Genomic DNA, 17,525 nt, shown 5'->3' with positions numbered 1-17,525 from the left:
GATCGGGCACCGAGCCCACGTGCGTCTGCCCAGCATGTGACTGACGAGTTGCTGGTCAGTGGCCTGATTGAGGCCCTTCACACACACACACACACACACACGCACACACACACACACGCCATGCACACACCACGCACACACATGCGCACACACATACACACTCACACACGCACGCACACACACGCACCCCACGCACGGCCCCTGCCCGGCGGGACCCTGGGGCTGAGCCCTCGACGGCAGTGCCTGAGGAGGGGTTCTCCATCCTTCTGGCGACCTGGTGCACCCCCCGCCCCAGCTGCCCTGGCAGGGCTGGCCCTGTGGTTCTCGGGGGTTCAGGGGCGGAGTCTTTATTCTGAACTGAGGTCCAGCATCACAGTGAGACGCTCCCAGCTGTGTGTGCAGCGGGAGGGGCTGTACAGACCGGCCTGCGTCACCCCCTCAGGGAGCTATGGCGCTCCCAGCCCCCCGAAGGCTCCCTCCGTGCCTTCTGGGCACCTCCCCCGAGGCGGCCCCCCTCTTCTGACCGCTGCGGTGGGGTTGTTGGCCGGCTCTTGAGCCCCCATCACCGTATCCGGCTTCCTTTGCCTGACTCCCCACCCGTGATCCTCAGCCGGGTGCTGGGAGTGGCGGGGCCGTGCCTCCAGCTGGGGGTCCTGGGGGCCGGCGAGCATCTCCCCTCTCTGCGCCGAGGTGTGGGCTGGACGGGAGCTCACTCCTGCCCCAGCGCCCAGGAATGTTCCGGAATCTGAGCTCACGCCCCCATGTGCCCTTGCAGGCTATTTACAAGATGGTGTCCTCCGTGATGAAGATGCCGGAGGACGAGTCCACTCCGGAGAAACGGACGGACAAGATCTTCAGGCAGATGGACACCAACAACGACGGTAGGGCGCCGGGTCCCTCCCCTGCAGCGTGTCCCCCAGGCACCCGCCCTCCGCTGGCCTGCGGGAGAGCCGGGGGCAGGTCAGGGTCGTGGGGCTGCACCCCACTCTGTCCTCGCACCTGTGGCTGCACCCCTGAGCCCCGGTGTCCGAGCTTCTAAAATGGGGACACGAGCAGCCTTGTGGGCGTGGCCCGCGTGCTGAAGGATCCCCCCCCCCCACACCCCAGCCTGACGCTGTTAGTCTCTGTGGGGCCGGCCAGCCTGCCCCTGCTGGGGGCCCTCTCCGCTGGACAGGCGGCGCCCTGCCCACAGCCGGACCTGTCACTGCAGCCGCGCCCGGCCTGGCAGAAGCCCCCTAACTGAGATGGCCCCCGGACCAGGCCTGGGCCGAACCCCTCCAGCACCTCCTCCCGTCAGTCCTGCCAGGGGCCTTGCGACGGCTGTCCCCCTGGCCCCGCCATGCACTGAAGTCCCTGAGGCGGAGAGGTTGGCGGCTGACCGCTCCTCAGCGCTGGGCACACGCTGGGCACAGGCCGAGCTCCTACTGCCCCCTCATAACCTCCTTCTCCTCCCTCGACCCCCCCAGTCTCCTCCCCCTGGTGGCAGCAGAGCGCAGCACAGGCTCCGACAGTGTCTGCTTCAAACCCCGTCCTGCCCACCACGTCTGCGTCTGTGCGGGCGGCGCATGTGTCACCAGTCCCCACCCACCCCAGGGGCAGATGGGCCAGAAGCACCTACTGTGGGCAGTCACCCTGGGCCGGGCCGCCCCGTGGACAGTCACCCTGGGCCATGCCGCCCCGTGGGCAGTCACCCTGGGCCGGGCCCCCCCTCCCCCCGTAGGCAGTCACCCTGGGCCGGGCCCCCCCTCCCCCCGTGGGCAGTCACCCTGGGCGGGGCTGCTTCTGGCCCCCCAGCCCTGGCTCGGTTACGGGTGAGAGGCAGAGGCCCTGTGTTTTCTGGACAAGTCACACCTTCCTTAGGTAAAGCGTGGGGCGACTCTAAAAGGATTGAAATCGCCACCGGCCACGCATGTGGCCACACTGGGTGTGCCCGTCAGCCGTGAGCAGGGGAAGCAAAAGGGTTTTCCCGAAACGCCCACGAAGCAAGCGGCACCGGGATGGCAACCGGCCTCGTGAGGCTCACACGGCCCAGGGGGTGGCTGAGGGGTCCCCGTGCTCGGGAGGGAAAGCCCGCGAGCATCGCTGACTCCTGCCCCCCCCCCCCCAGGCAAGCTGTCCCTGGAGGAGTTCATCAAAGGTGCCAAGAGCGACCCGTCCATCGTGCGGCTGCTGCAGTGCGACCCCAGCAGCGCCAGCCAGTTCTGAGCCCGGCGCCCGCCCGATGGCAAGAGCGCAGGCCTCTCACCGGTTAAGCTTTGCTCACAACAGCGGATGCCTCCTCCATCATCCCCGCTACCCCGGCCGGCCAGGTGACCCCGCACTCACCCGGCCCCCTGCAGCCGCGCCCCCTCCGCCTGGCCTCCCCCCACCCTCCCGCCCGCGTCCAGGGCTTATGGCCGCTGGGAGCCCCGGACCCACGAGGACTCGGTGGGACTCTGAAGGTGGCGCAGGCCGGGTGTGTTTGTGATGGCAGGTGATGGGGAGGGAGGACGGGAGCGGCGAGGAGGCGGCCTCCATGCATGGCAGCACCCAGCTCGTCTTCTCTCAACCGAAGCCACGCGCACGTCTGTGCCGCGGTCGCCTTCCCTGTCCTGTGTCCCTACCCGTGCTGTGATGTGAAGTGTCACGTGTAGGTCCCGTATTTAACGCCTCGATTGCCTCCGAGCGTGGTTCCCTTGTGGCCTGTGATCCTCCCGAGCCGGTTCTCTTGTGGTATTTATGCCCAACCCGCCCGTGGCCGAGGAATGCATGCGCGCCCGCTGCGGGGAGGCCCCCCCGGGAATGCAGGGTCTGTGTCAGGGGTGTCCTGTGGCCGGCCCGGCGTTTCCTGTATTAAAATGATCAAATAAACAGAATCCTCCGAGTCGTGTGTTGGCCCCTGAGAGCCCCAGCCGCTGCCCTCCGCTCGCGCCCTCGGGAGGGTGGGCCCAGCCGCTGCTGGTAAACTCACCCCTCGGTGTCCCTGTAGTTGTCGCTGTGTCTACAGACCTGCCCAGCCTGCTCTTCAGCCTCTGCCTGGTCCGAGAAGCGCTGGTGGGAATAAGAGAGGCCTGTTCTTGGCAGGTTTGCCGGGGACACTGCCCCCTCCCCTGCCTCCCCTACCCTGTGGTATAATCAGCAAGATGACCGGAGGGTGCACCCAGAGGAGGAGGCCATTGTCTCCCGCACACACGTGTGGCACGGATGCCCTGGCCGCCTGCGCACTCCTCCCCCACGTGACTGACCGGCTCCCGCGCACTTCAGTTTACAAGGGCCTGAGGTTCCTGCAGGTGGAGGAGCCGGGAGGGGCGGGCCCTGCCCCACAGACCATCACCGACTCCAGCCGGGCCCTCCCCGGGCTCACTCGGTCCCGGGATGCCCATGGCAGAATGGGAACTAAGCCAGGCAGGCCACATGCGGCCCCAGCAGCGCCCCTTCCCTGGGCGTGTGCAGGTCTGTGTGGTTGGAGGGACGGGAGATGTGGTCTGTGGCTGAGTCTGGGGCGCGGCTGTGGGACGGGCCCAGTGTGAAGTGTGTCTGTCCTGCATGGGGTGTTGCAGACGCACCTCCAGGCACATCCTGTGCAGAGAATTGGCGCGGACGTTCCGGAGGACGTGGCCTGGGTCTGTGGGCAGGTGGGTGGCTCCTAGGGACGAGTCTGCGGCTGCGTTTAGTGGCAGCCCTCGCAGCCAGTTTCCGGTGGGTGGGGTGGGGGAACCCACGCCTCTGCCCTCCAGCCATCAGCCAGCCCAGGTTTGCCCCTGCTGTGGGCACCGCCCTGCCCCTGGTCCCAACGGGGGCTGACCGTGGCCTCGAACTTCATCTCATCCATATGCCAGGCCATTCCTTTTGTTTTTAAATTACTATTTTATTACCAAATTTATTGGGGTGACATTTGTTAATGAAATTATACAGGTTTCAGGTGTATGATTCTATAACACACCATCTGTATATTGTTATGTGTCCACCACCCCAAGTTTCTCTCCATCACTATCTCTACCCCCATGGCCTCTTCTCCTCCCACCCCCCTCCATGCCAGGTCATTCCTAAGACTCCGTGCAGTGTCCCTCCCTCCAGGAGCTGTCCCCGTCCTCCCTCGGTACCCCTACACTCCCCCAGCCGCCCATGCGCTGCTCCGCAGGGCCAGGAGGGCAGAACCAGCTGCTCAGCGGTGAGTTGAGTGAATGGACGAGTGAGTCAGTATGTGGCCCACCCGCTGTCCCTGCCTGAAACGCACCCACATGGGCCTGGCACACAAGGCCCTCCCTTTCCCACTAGCCAGACAGGACTCTGGGAGCCAGGGGCACTGACCTGGGCCTTGCATTGGAGTGGCCCCTGCTCCTGTGGATGTGAGGTCAGAGCCAGGGTTAGGACCCGGCACCCTGTGGGGCAGTCCCAGTGTGGGAAGTGCTCGGATGGAGATGTGCAGAGATGGGACGCAGGCGACACTGGTCATGGGGGTGGACCTGGACCCTGGCTTCAGGGCCAGCTCCGTGGGTGGGGGGTGGGGAGGATGGGTGAAGGCAGCACCCTTCCCTTCCCACAGCACCCACCTGTGCACGCTAGGGCGGGGCGGCTGTGAGCAGAGCCCAGGGCTGCGGGGCCCTGTGGGCACTTCAGGAGGTGACTGGGGGCATCGCCCACTCCCGACAGGCAGGGGCTGCAGGCACAGGCTGCAGGGCCCCAGGAGCTGTTCACAGGCCAGGCAGGAGGCCAGGGCTGGGCTTCCCCTGTCGGGCTCAGGAGGCGTTTCGGGGGGAGCAGCCCGGTTTGGGGACAAGGCTGCGGGAGCCCCTTCCTCAAGCCCCGGATCTCCCTCTGAGCCAGGCCACAGCCCTGTCCCCACAGCCCTGTCCCCATCGGCTCCGCCAGCGTTTGCTGAGTGACTGGGTGACCTGGGAACTGGGTCAGGGCCCCGCCTGCAGAGGAGCTTGGGCGCTGGGTGCTGCTGCCCCCTGGTGGCTGTGGCCGGGAGGGCCTCCCAGAGCCTGGTGTTTTGGGAATGACCCAGCCTCTGGAATGTGAGGCTGGGCGCCTGGTACCCTGGACTCAGGGCCGGTCAGACACTGGAGGGGCAGCTCCCAGGCACCCCCAGGGCAAGGGCACATGAGGGTCATGCCAATGGCTGACCTCAGTCCAGCTCAGGCCTCCTGAGCTCGGCCGGCTCAGAGGCCCTGAGACCCTGCTCAGCCCTCACCACCGAGACCACAGCCCAAGGAAGGTCACCTGGACTCAGGCTCCACCTCGGTGACCCCTGTGGCCAGAGGCACAGACTGTCCCCTCATGACCTGACCCTCCTCATTCTGGAGTCAGGATGGGAAAAATCCTTCCGTGGCCCAGGACAGCAGCAAGGATTCCCAGGTGCTCACTCCGCCTGGAGCCCAGAGCGTCCCTGACCTCCCGCTAATGACCCGTCAGGTGCACACGCACCAGCCCCCAGCTCAGGGGGGTGGGACCATTAGGGGCCTGGTCACTGCCAGCTGGACTCAGCGGGGTCAGTGCAGCCCGAGCCCACGCATGACCACAGCTCACGGTGCCAACCCCGCAGGGCTGGGAGCCACAGGTGCCCTGGCCATCCACTGCCACCGCCTTGGGCTGGGATGAGGCTGGGGTACAGCAAGGACTGGAGCCCCGTCCCCGCCCGGGTGGGACGCAGAAAGGGGCTCATTCCAGCCTCGGTTTTTCTTCAGCAAATGGCCAGGGCAGCGGGGACCTATTTCCTCCCAGGCCCTCCTGATTGGCTGCCTCTCTTGACTCGAATCATTTGGCCTCTTTGGCCTGCATCCCAGCTGCGAAACAAGAGGCTGAGGGGCTGGCCGGCGTGGCTCAGTGGTGAGCGTCGACCTATGACCCAGGAGGTCAGTGTTCGATTCCACATCAGAGCACAGGCCCGGGGTTGCGGGCTTGACTCCCCAGTGAGGGGTGTGCAGGAGGCAGCCGATCAATGATTCTCGTTCATCATTGGTGTTTCTATCTCTCCCTCTCCCTTCCTCTCTGAAATCAATAAAAATGTATATATATATATATTTAAAAGCGATGGATTTAGCCCTAGACGGTTTTGCTTAGTGGATAGAGGTTCGATTCCAGTCAGGGGCACGTATCTTGGTTGCAGGTTCCTCCCCGGCCTGGGCCCTGGTTGGGGCTCATGCAGGAGGCAACCAATGGATGTGTTTCTCTCATATTGATATTTCTCTCTGTCTTTCCCTCTCTCTTCTACTCTCCCTAAAAAAATCAATGGAAAAATATCCTTGGGTGAGGATTAAAAAAAGTGATGGGTTTAGGGCAGTGGTCGGCAAACTCATTAGTCAACAGAGCCAAATATCAACAGTACAACAATTGAAATTTCTTTTGCAAGCCAAATTTTTTAAACTATATAGGTAGGTACATTGTTATTAACTTAATTAGGGTCCTCCTAAGGCTTAGGAAGAGCCACACTCAAGGGGCCAAAGAGCCGCATGTGGCTCGCGAGCCGCAGTTTGCCGACCACGGGTTTAGGGGACATAGGGCTGAGGGGTTAGGGCATCGACCCACAGCAGGGGGTCTGGGCGCTGAAGCCAGCTCCCCACCTGCCAGCTTCCAGGTGGCTTCCCATATGTGAGTTCTGTCTGCGAGCCCATGGGTTTTCCCGGCTCCGGTTTTCCCGGCTCCGTGAAACGTGAGTCAGGCGCCTGCGGGGCTGCCGCCGGGCTGGCGAGCTCCCCGCAGAAAGGCTCCTGCTCAGGGCCTGGCAGCCGAGCGCAGCAGGTTTCGGTTCACGTTACAATGACTCCCTAAAGCTCACCTAACATGGGGAGTGTCCAATCCCAGTCACAGGCCATGGCCTCCAGGGACCTGTCTTTACTGGGTCCCAGTTTCATCTCCGCTGAGCTCCGGTCCCGTTGCCCGGCAGAGAGCAAACTCTCAGCTCTCAGCTGCCGTCTATCTATCATGCCATCTATCTATTGGTAAGTTTCCGTCATTTCAGGTTGAAGCTCAGTCACGTATGGTATCTGTCTGCTGGCTCAGGCGGTGCCAGGGGCTGGGGAGTGGCTGGTCCAGGCTGGCACCCAGGGGGTTCTGACTGCGGGGCCTGGCAGTGTCACCCTCCACTCTGGTAATGCCCACCCCTCCACCCCCCCCACCCCGGTTCCGGCACCTCTCAGAGCTTCATCGTTACCGGGGAAGATGCAGGCGAGTTTTAGTGTGGCCGGAGCTAACATTTAAATGGGTAGCAGGCAGCCCTAGCCGGTTGGCCCTATAGTTGGAGCGTTGGTTTGCGGATTGAAGGTTTTGGTTCTGGTCAAGGGTTGCAAGCTCCAACCCTACCTCCCCCCACCGCGGGGCACGTGCGGGAGGCAACCAATCGATGTATCTCACATCAACGTCTCTCTCCCTCCCTCCCTTCCCTTCTCTCTAAAAATCAGTGGCGAAAATATCCTTGGGTGAGGATTAACAACAAAATAGCAGACATTGGAAAATCATTGTGGTTCACTAACCAAAGTGGGCCCTCCACCAGCCTGAGTCACCTGACACTCGCATTTCATCTTTGACTCTTAACTTACAAGTTAAAACAGAGTTTACTCTTTCTTCTATGAAAACGCTCTTGTAGAAATCCAGACGCCGGGCTCTCCGACGTGAGCAGCTGCTTAGCGTTTTCGAGCACTTTCGTTTCCCAGCCTGGTTCCCAGAAGCTGGACCAGGTGCTCACAGGCGTCTGCCGTTAAACGGGGTTACGCGGTTTGACGTTGACCTCACGTGCCACCTAGCTATTGGCAAGTTTGGGCAGCAATACGTGTCTCCCTCCTCACAGACGCCCTCACCTGTGCACCACAGGCACCTGAGAACGGAGAGGCCGGTAAGAAGGCGGGGAAGAGCGCAACAGGTGTAAATGGCTGAGCAAACCGGTCCGATCCGGCCACAGGTCCTGCTGGAGTGCCCATGGAGCAGACGCGCTCCACAGCCCAGCAGAGGGAGCCCCACCTCCCCAGGGTGCCGGGTCCTCCCCCGAGTGCAGGGTTGGTACAGCACACGCCTGGGGAGTTTTGGTAAGCCACTGCGAATGGTGTTCTTGTTTTCTTTTTAAAAATCCGAGTCCAAAGTGAGGGAACCTCACCCAAGAAGAAACCGACATTCGTAACTGTCAGTAGGAGCGCTGGGCCCACACGGGGCGGAGAACCACCCCGTGTCGCTTTCTTTTCTTAAGGGACACCAGTCACAGTGGACTACGGCCCATCCATCCGGCACCCTCACTGAACCCAGACCCCAGCCAAACCCATGAGAAGGGTGGAGGCAAGAAACATGGCCAGCGGGAAGGTGAAGAAGCTGCTGTTTCTGAGTGCAGCGGCCTGTGCACGGCTGTGGGTGCAGCTGCCTCTGTATGCGCCTTCTTTTGGGGGGATGTAGCGGTCAGAGAAGGCAAAGATCTACAAGTGTCGCTGGATTTATTAAGTTGACTGCCAACTGCACTCCATTCCTGACTTGTAGCCGCGCAGCCTGCCGGGGGAGTGCGGCCCAGGTGGGAAGGGAACGCCCCGGTCTACAAGCAGGGCTCCGAGGCCTCATGCACCTCCCCCGGGCACTGGCTGGGACGGGAGGGAGCGTGGGGCCAGTCACCAGGGGCTTTGGGCATTGCAGTCCCAGCACCCGTGGCCCTTCGGGCGGACTGAGCCACGAGGGTAGACGTTGGCCACTGCCAGCTGCAGAGACATGGCCTTGCTCATCCATCCTGCTCCCTCCAGCTGCCTGGGGCTAGACCTGCTCCCTTCCAGAATCCCCAGCAAACTTCATGCAGGACTCATGGACTTGACACAGAAATGCCCAACAGAAAAGGCATGTCCGAGGAGTTTCACCAACTCTCAAGTCCTCTGGGGAAATGAAAACATGGATTCCCACTTGTGAAAACACAGGCAAGGCGAGCCGTGTGGAACAGACACACTGAAGATCTCCCAATGCCTAATTTCCAAGGTACTTTATTGTTAAAACAGGTCACAACACTAAGTTTTGGGCTGGTTCTGCCAACGCACAAGCTACAAATGCTTGCCTGGCAGCTGAGGGGCGCTCTGTGGTAGCATGTTTGAGAATTGAATAAAAATCCATATAAAACAAATATTCAAATAGTTTCCATAGGAACACGTGTGACCCCATCGCATAGGCCTTCCACCTTGTTCCATCTGTGCCACCCCCACTTACAAAGACATTCCAAACTAGCAATCATTAAGTTAAGTGGTCCCCCCAAATCCCTTAAGTCAAGCTACACTCGCGTAACAGCTACAGGAATGGCGTCTACACGTTCACGCGGGCTGATGTGCAGGCTGCTGGGAGGAGCTCCATCCCGCTCTCCCAGGCACAGGACACAGGCAGGGCGCCAGCATCCTCCTCTGCCTCAGGTGGGAAGTCGCGGTTCTGGATTTGCTGCATCAGTTGCCTGAGAGAGAGAGAAGGGCACGTTAAGGACCCCAAGTCACCACACCAAGCAGCTCCCAGTAACTTATCCATGAGCCACTTCCTTCCTTGGTCCCTGTCATGAGGAAGCACCTAGTATTTCTAAAGCTAGCATTTTTCCGGAACCCCCTTTTGGGCAATAAGGAAACCACAGGTCACATGCATTCATTAAAATATTCCCGCCACATAGAAATATCTTAACCAGACTTTTCTAAAATGGTTATGGATCAGGGACCATCTGAAAATACAAATCACAATTACTGGAGAGATTTTTCCATCCATTTGTATTCTCCAAATTTTCTAGAGCAGTGGTTCTCAACCTTCCTAATGCCGTGACCCTTTAATACAGTTCCTCATGTTGTGGTGACCCCCAATTTCATTGTTACAAATTGAACATAATTAAAGCATAGTGAATAATCACAAAAACAATATGTAATTATATGTTTTCCAATGGTCTTGTTCGACCCCAAAGGAGTCGTGACCCACAGGTTGAGAACCGCTGTTCTAGAGCATCTCCCTTAATAGGGAGAAAATAAACATAGAAAACGTTCTATTTAATCAAGCAACATAATTCCTTTCAATTAGAGAGATGAGTGAGCATAAATTGAAGAAGATATCTATTCCTTTTTTCCCCTAAAAAGTACATTTACTAAAGCTGGGGACACTGACACCAGGAAGGGCTGAGGACAAGAAAGGGCTAAGAACAGAAGCAGCAAAAGGAGAGGGACTGGGTGGGGCTGAGAAGGCAGAAAGAGGGTCTTGGAGACCGGTCCAGGGGTTGGCCCAGGACGAGCTGCCCACTGCTGCCCTGGTAGTAAGTCCTGTGGGAACCCTTAGCATTTAGGAGCTGCATGCTGTAGGGGAAGAAGAGGGGGAGGGACAGGTGCGGGGCTCCAGGAAGGGAGAGCGCCCCAAGGTCTTTCTTATCAGGCCACACACACGCACTGTCACTAACCATGTTGGCCCTGACATCACATAGTAGATCGTTGGCCTCTGGAACCCATTGAAAGTAGAAGCAGCAGCCACGGTATAAGCACCCATGTTTTCAAAGAGCATCCAGTCCCCCACGTGCATCTCGGGCAAGCCGCAGCGCTCCACGATGCGATCGAGGCCGTCACAGGTCGGTCCCCAGATGCTGGATGAGTAGTACTTCTCATCTGGTTTGGGCCTCTGCATTGGAGAGAGAAACGAACCTAGTTACACTCACTCTGACCAGTCATCTTCCCTCGCACCCACGGCACACTGACACACCCACGGCACACCGACGCACCCACGGCACTGACGGGACGTACCTTCTGCAGCAGGGGCTTCACGTGCGCGTGATCGTAGAGGATGCAGTTAAATGACCCGTACACTCCGTCGTTCACGTAATACATGAAGGTCTTCTCGCTCGACTCCTCCTCATCTAGGAGGAAGATCAGTCTCAGCGACCACCTTCGTACCAGCTTCCACTTACATGTGCAACGACTTCCCCGTTATACCTACCGTCAGAGCCCGTTTGTTCCTTCAAGACCAGCTTTTTGGCAATGATGTTAACCGCAAGCGTGAAAGCTGATGCAACATAGTATCTGCCCGGCTCAGCTATGACTGTCACTCCCGAGTCTGATGGAAAATACTTGTCCAGGGCTGGGTTGATTACACTGGTGATCTACGGAGTGAGACAGACAAGAGCAGTCAGCCATCAGGGGAACCAGGCGGTGGAGAGCGCAGTGCTGTGATGTGATATAAAATGTCTGCACAGCCTCAGCAGAGGCTCTTATCACCAGGCAACAGCAAAAACTAAACACTGCCCCTCAGAACCAGCCTGCGTACCCCGTGGTTTCCCTTGGGTTCCCCTCTAGCTATCCTTCTGTCCTCCAAGATGTTATAGGGACCATTTTATCAAACGATAAAACAAACATATTACTACTTACTAAGGGATCAGCGTGCCCCCAAATATTTTTATCTAGCAAATACATGCCAACAAGATAAAACTCTATTCTGTCAACCTCACATAATTTTAACAAATAACAATGTGGATATTTTATAAACTTCAACACCATTTAATGGGGCTTAACTTCCTAAGTGACTAAACACTTAATGTTTTAATAGAGGAAATACAAGTTCTAGCAAAGCACATTTGGTATAAAGACGAACAGCAGGTCCCCCAATTACGTCGCTTTGTTCAAATGTTGTCATTTTGCTGTAACACATGAGCAGCCATCGGAGCTGAACCCTCATGTATACCCATTAGCCCAGGATAAAACAGTTTTGCTCTGAGTCGTCTCATTTAAAGTCACAGGACCTATTAATGACATAAGTGAGCACTTGCTGTACTAAAGTCAGCGTGTTCTCTCATCACCACAGCAACATTTCTTAATTGTTTCCCAAGACATTTTAGGAAGTGACTCATATGTTAGAAAACCAAAGAATATTAAGTACAATTTTAAATAGCACAAAAGTCGCTCAGGACACTTATTTTCATGTTTGTATAGTCCCTCTGGTTATCAGCTACAACACTTAGGTTGTAAAGTACTCCACTAGGGGACTTGCTAAAGCAGCTACCGCTGATCAGCTTTGCTATGAATTACCTCCTCAAATTTAAGCTTTGCATCCTCAGACCCAGGAAAGCCACCGCCAATGTCCAGCAGGTACATGTTGAAACCAACCTCAGCCTGGAGGCAAGAAAATTAGGTCAAACAGCGAGATCTGTAACAAGTCATGAAGAATGGAGGAGGCTCCAGCCTCTGCACTGAGGACTCCCCCAAAGGCCGAGTCTAGAACTGAGACTAGTTCTGCCGGCCCTGCCCACCTCGCACCGAGGTTTACATATACTCACCCCCATGTCAAAGACACAGCGGGCGTCAGAGATGGCCTGCACAAAGGTCTCAGGGTCAGTACAGCCACTGCCCACGTGAAAGCTGAGGCGATAAAAAGGAGAACACGCCATTTATTATTTCTGAAGGCAACTGTTCACTGTGGGGAACAAACTGTAAAACTTGCACTGTCTCAGGCTCTAACCACCCACCAGTCTCACCTGACACCGATGACGTCGATGTTCAGCTCCCTGGCCCGCTCCAGAAGAAGCCTGCTGGTCTTGAGTGTGGCACCAAACTTAACACTGAGACGACAGACTGCTTTGGAGTCATCGGTGGCAATGCGCAACACCAGCCTAGAAGCATGGGGAGCGCACCGACGTTACAGGGCGGCCCACGGACACGCTCACCACACAGACCCCTCGGCTCTGGTCCTGTGGTGAGTCTCACACGGCTTTCCTAGCCAAGAGGGTTTAAGCTCTTTCCCACGCTGCCCCTGGCCCAGCACAGAGAATTCACTGGAGTACAAAGATCAGCAACTGGAAATCTGTGCTTGTTTGGCAACGTACAGATCCCGTCTCCGACCCTGCCCTCGCGGAGGAACTCACTTTGCCTTTGGATGTGCCCTGGCAACTTTCATCAGCTCGACTTCGCTATCGAAGGTCATCATCTGGACCCCGTTATTGGCAGCGTATTTAATCTGAGACACTTGTTTACAAGGGTTTGCATAGATGATCCTCTCTGGAGGCACCCCAAGACTCTGCACCAACTGTATTTCGGTCTGAAAAGGAAGAGATGTTACACTATACACATGTAGCAAATAGTGAAAGAAACAGAAACATGGGAAGTTGTCACATCACAGCCCCGCCCCCCATCTACCGCCCAGGAAACAACTTAAGCGGCCTCTCCTCTCGCTCACCTTGCTGGCGCAGTCAAACCCCGTCCCGATGGCAGCCAGGGTCTTCACTATGGTCCTGCTGTCGTTGCATTTGACTGCATAAAAGGGGGTGACCCGAGGAAGAGCTTTTAGCCACCGCAGATGTTTCTTTAGAATGTCTCCCAGGTCCGCAACGTAGAAGGCATCCTTGTCGTCCTACAGAAAGCGTGGGCACGCAGACGTGAGCAGTAAACCAAGTGCACCCACGGCCTCCTCTTTCCGTCACCTCGATTCATTCACCGACATGACTCACTATTATTTGGGACGATCCACAGCCAATTAAACTCTAAATTCCCCAACAAGACCGTAAGTTCCCTCGCACTTCCCAGACCCCACTGAAGTTCCCCCGCTGCCGCTCTGCCCGGCGACGCTGCCAGCATGGACTGCAGACACTTACTGAAGAAGACACTTCGTTAATTTTCTGGTCCAGGATGTCCTTGGCAGTAAAGCCCTCATCGAGGAAATGGCAGTCAAACGCTTCATCACTAACGTTGTTCACGTTCATGGTTTCTGGATGTTCCGAAACGCAACACTCTGCAAAAGGGTGGAGACATTCACTCAGAAGCCTTAGATACTTAGTCATTCTGAACAAGATTAACGTGCAGCAGCCAAGAATACTTACAAGGAAAATGAAGATGGGACTTAGGAAGTTATTGCCAGCTGTTCAGAGGCGGCTCTCCAGGAACTCCCAGTCCACGGGACACGGGTCCTCTCCGTGCAGCTGCGGGAATGCCTGGTAACACAGATGTGCTGTCCCCTTAGGACACATCGAGCGGACACACTGGGCCCTAACCCGCCCACCCAGGAAGCAGGGCTGCTCAGACCCTGCACAGCTCACTCTGGGTTTGGGAATCCCATTACTCCCGACAGAAGTCACGAACCCACAAACCTCTACAGCATCTGCGGACACCAGACGCAGCACCTCAGGGTCTTTTTAAGCAGCACACGGAAGTCCCGTACCCAGGACCGTGCATCTCCACAAGCACTTTACACAGAATCACTTCTAGTAACTAAAAGGCATCATGGAAACATCCAGGGCTCAACTTACAGGGTGCTCTCAAGTTTCCTGGGAATTTTATGAGCTAATTTTATGTGCAGGGTGGGCATGTATTTCTAAAAACTGCATCTTCAAATCAACATAATAGATCACAGTGGCTGTGTCTGATCAGAAAAGTCAGCATTCTTAGACTAGTGTGGCTACTAAATTAGCAATTCTGGGAATCCCCACAGGCACTCTACTATCTGCAATATTTGCTTAAGTAAACAAACACGAGTGACTTATGGGTAAGCAAAAAGCTCGAACAATCAGAGCCACCGTCCTTGGACTTGATACACCATGACCGCGGTGAACGCCATTACTGAAACTGACCGGCTTCCTGCCGGGGAGTGCAACCTGCTTCAGTGCCCGCAGCCCACGGGCAGAGGCCGCAGCTCGCTCTGGCCCCGGGCATCTGAGGCCCAGGGGGCGGCCTGCCATCCATCCACCCGGCCCGTGCAGGCAGAACTCGTTTCAGCTCCCTCTAATGTGACTGTCGGCCATTGCCCACCTCCCGACTCGGCCCTCCGGCCACGCAAGGGACTGGGGCCGGCACAGCCCTCTGGCCTCTGGGGCATAAATCACAGCCCGCGGGCGGGCGGCAGCGGGGCACCTGCGTTAATTAGGGTCTTGATGAGTGTGCGCGCGAGGCGATGCGCAGGCTTACACCTGGGACGTCTTCCTTACACAGACCGCTGCTCTCCTGCATCTTTGAAGCTCATCTGAGCACCTGGCGATGGAGAGGGCTGGCCAGGGACACCTCCAGGGCGCCGGTGGCCGTTACCCACAGGTCGGACCCAGCGGCACCTGCTAGGAAGCCTGGGCTGACTCCAACAGAAACGGAAAGCACTGCCCCGCCAGCTAAACGCGGCGCAACCTGAGGTTGAACAAGTCACGCACCCTGTGTCCCCCACTTTTCTAAGAGGTTTCGCTCCCCGACTGGCACCGAGGGCTTAGGCTTCCCGGAAGCCTCGCGGGGGAGGGGGCTCCCACGCCCAAGGCCCTGAACTGGGGCCGAACACCCCGGGCTCCTCCTAAACCCCGGGTCCTCCCGGTCCCGTGGCTGGACCTTCCTCCCGGACCAGGCTGGCGGGCTGACCCTCAGCCCCGGCAACGCTCTGGTTCTCCGCCGGGTCCTCCGCTCCGTACAGAGAGCGAAACCCACCCAAAGCAAGCGGCGAACGCGGGCGGAACGGCAGCCGGTCTCGGCGGCGGCGGGCGAGCGGGGCCCGACCGTGCGGGCGCTCACACCTGCGGCACCTGCCGCCGCGGGCCACGTGGGTTGAAAAAGAGAAACAGCGGCTGAAGGAAGCAACGGGCCTCCCCGCGGCTTCCGGCTCAGAACCCCACGTCGGCGGGGCCCGGGGCGAGGCGGGGCCCCAGGCCAGGACGGCCGCGCCGCGGGGAGGGCTCGGGCCGGCGCGCCCCCGGGAACCCGGGCCCCGCGGGAGCCGCTCACCAGGCCGGGGGCCGGCTCTGCGGCCACGTGTCCCCCGCAGGTCCGGGCGCGGGTCTGTCCCGGCCTCCGACCCCCGGCCCGGCGCGCAGGGACACGTGGCCGTCCCCGCCCGCCCCCCGGCGCCCCTCTCACCTCGGAGCGCCGGACGCCTCACGCCGACCCCATGGAGCCGCCGCCGCCGAGCGCGCAGGACCGCCGGCCGCCCCCGTCAGCCGCCCGCCCGGCCGCCCTCCGCCTCGCTCCCTCCCGCGGAGACCGCCGGCCCGAGTGGCGCCGGAGCGCTGGCAGAGGGGCGGCGGCGGCGGAGGCTGAGGGGACTGACAAAGCCCGACGCGCCGCTGCTCCGCTACTTATAGCGCCGCGCGTGTCGTCATGGAGACGCACCAGCTCAAACCAGCCGCGATCGGTTCCGTCCGGGCGTCTTCCGAGGGAGGGGGCGGAGCGCGGCGGCGGCGGCCAACCGGGGCCTGGAGGAGGGGCGGGGGGCGCGGGCGGCTAAACGTCAGCGCCGCCCGGCGCCGCCCAGCGCCGCCCGGTCCGCCCCCGGCCTCGCGCCGCTCTGGGCCCTGCGGCAGGTCCGCGCACGCGCACGCCCCCGCCGGCCACGCCCCCGCCCCCGCCGCCGGCCTCGCGCCTTCTAGATCTGCGCACGCGCACGCCCCGCAGGCCCCGCCCCTCGCCGGCGGCCTCGCGCCCTCCGGCCCTGCGGCAGGTCGGCGCACACGCAGCAAACCGCAGGGACCCCGCGGGCGCTGACTGCCCGCAGCTCGCCGGACCTTCAGCCTCGGGCCGGGAGCCGCCGCCGCCGTCCTTCAGCACCCGCGCCACGCAAAGCTGTCCTTGCGCTTGGCCTTAAAGGCCTCCTGCGCTTGGGCAGGGAAAGGAGATCGGACGCGGGTGGGCCACGTGGACCCCGCCGCCTCCGTTCCCGTGGAAGGGGCCTGGGAAGGACTCGGCCGCCACTGTCTCCCCCGGAAGGGACAGGGACGCTGACGGGGAAGAGTGCTGGGGGCACCCGGCCAGTCCCCTCTGCGAGGGCCCCCCCACACCACCCGCCAGCCACTGCGCCCTGAAACCACGTCTCACACATCCAGGTGCCCTCCGACCCGGTGGCCGGCAGCAGTGGGCACGCAAAGCCGCACGCGGGGCTTGATCAAGCCCGAGGCTGGGCCCCGCGTCCGGAGAAGGGGTGGCAGGTAACGGGCCCGCAGCCACCAGGCGCGCCCCTGCCCTCGTCCCCGCGGAGGGCGCGGTGGGTGGGTGGCCAGTGGAGGGTTACCTAAGCGCCCGCACACCGAGGCCCAGAGGCCCAGCAGCGAGTGCACGTGCCCAGGCCGGGCAGGCAGTGACTGTCCCGAAGACGCAGCGGGTGCGCCCGCGTCAGTAGCACGAGTCCCGGGGTCCGGGCGGGTCTTGCTCAGTGTGACAGTGGCGCGCAGTGTTCTGCACATCAGCCGTGAACTGGGTCAGCTGAGTGTGTAGCCAACTGCAAAGAAGAAACCAACATGCAGTTGACCAGGTGGTCCATACAGGGTGTTCCTCCCAGAAAGGTATAGACACACTGGGAATAACTGGAAAGGCAGCGTTTCCTAAAATGCATGCCTACACTTTCGGGGGGGACACCCTGTAGAAGCCATGGCCACGCCTCCCTTTAGGGAGCAGAGTTTGGGACACGAGTCCCCCTCTCCTTATTTGCTACAAGGAAATGAAACTACCTGGCGACAGCCGCCTCTAGTTTCTGAATTGAGCTCCCCAAGGGGTGGACCCCTTGAGCTGGTAACGCCATTGGAGGACAGCACCTATGGGTGTATATGGTCCCCACTGCTGGCCCCAGGGAGGGGCTGAAGGAACTTAAAAAAAATTTTTTTTTATTGATTTCAGAGAGGAAGGGAGAGAGAG

At 59.5% G+C, this 17,525-nt stretch overlaps 2 protein-coding genes across 8 annotated transcripts in view; one reads left to right on the top strand and one right to left on the bottom strand.

The window, feature by feature from the left end:
* Positions 1-2,863, top strand: part of HPCAL1 (hippocalcin like 1) — a 66,672-nt gene extending 63,809 nt beyond the window's left edge. For all 3 annotated transcript variants that reach the window (XM_059660553.1, XM_059660552.1, XM_059660554.1), the window contains 2 exons: positions 776-881; positions 2,108-2,863. In XM_059660553.1, coding sequence (XP_059516536.1) covers positions 776-881; positions 2,108-2,205 — 204 coding nt within the window. In that variant the 3' untranslated portion in view covers positions 2,206-2,863. The remainder of the gene's footprint in view (positions 1-775; positions 882-2,107) is intronic.
* A 6,047-nt stretch (positions 2,864-8,910) lies between these two features.
* On the bottom strand, positions 8,911-16,148 carry ODC1 (ornithine decarboxylase 1). Of its 5 annotated transcripts, none has more exons than XM_059660548.1 (12): positions 16,011-16,148; positions 13,754-13,864; positions 13,529-13,665; positions 13,114-13,287; positions 12,803-12,975; positions 12,416-12,550; positions 12,218-12,299; positions 11,970-12,053; positions 10,885-11,047; positions 10,692-10,804; positions 10,355-10,569; positions 8,911-9,382 (listed from the first exon to the last, which is right to left on the bottom strand). In XM_059660548.1, the coding sequence occupies exons 3-12, from the start codon at positions 13,634-13,636 to the stop codon at positions 9,241-9,243; spliced, it is 1,389 nt and encodes a 462-aa protein (XP_059516531.1). In that variant the 5' UTR covers positions 13,637-13,665; positions 13,754-13,864; positions 16,011-16,148; the 3' UTR covers positions 8,911-9,240. The 5 variants fall into 5 exon arrangements, with proteins under 5 accessions (XP_059516531.1, XP_059516530.1, XP_059516533.1 ...); XM_059660547.1 differs by lacking the exon at positions 16,011-16,148 and adding an exon at positions 15,759-15,987 and having other exon boundaries at positions 13,529-13,663; XM_059660550.1 differs by lacking the exons at positions 12,416-12,550; positions 16,011-16,148 and adding an exon at positions 15,759-15,986.
* Between the last annotated feature and the right edge of the window lie 1,377 nt (positions 16,149-17,525).

This window comes from Myotis daubentonii, chromosome 12 (genome assembly GCF_963259705.1).
Source record: "Myotis daubentonii chromosome 12, mMyoDau2.1, whole genome shotgun sequence".
NCBI lineage: Eukaryota > Metazoa > Chordata > Mammalia > Chiroptera > Vespertilionidae > Myotis > Myotis daubentonii.
Note: the sequence above shows the minus strand (reverse complement) of the source record. Positions and strands in the feature narration are given on the sequence as shown.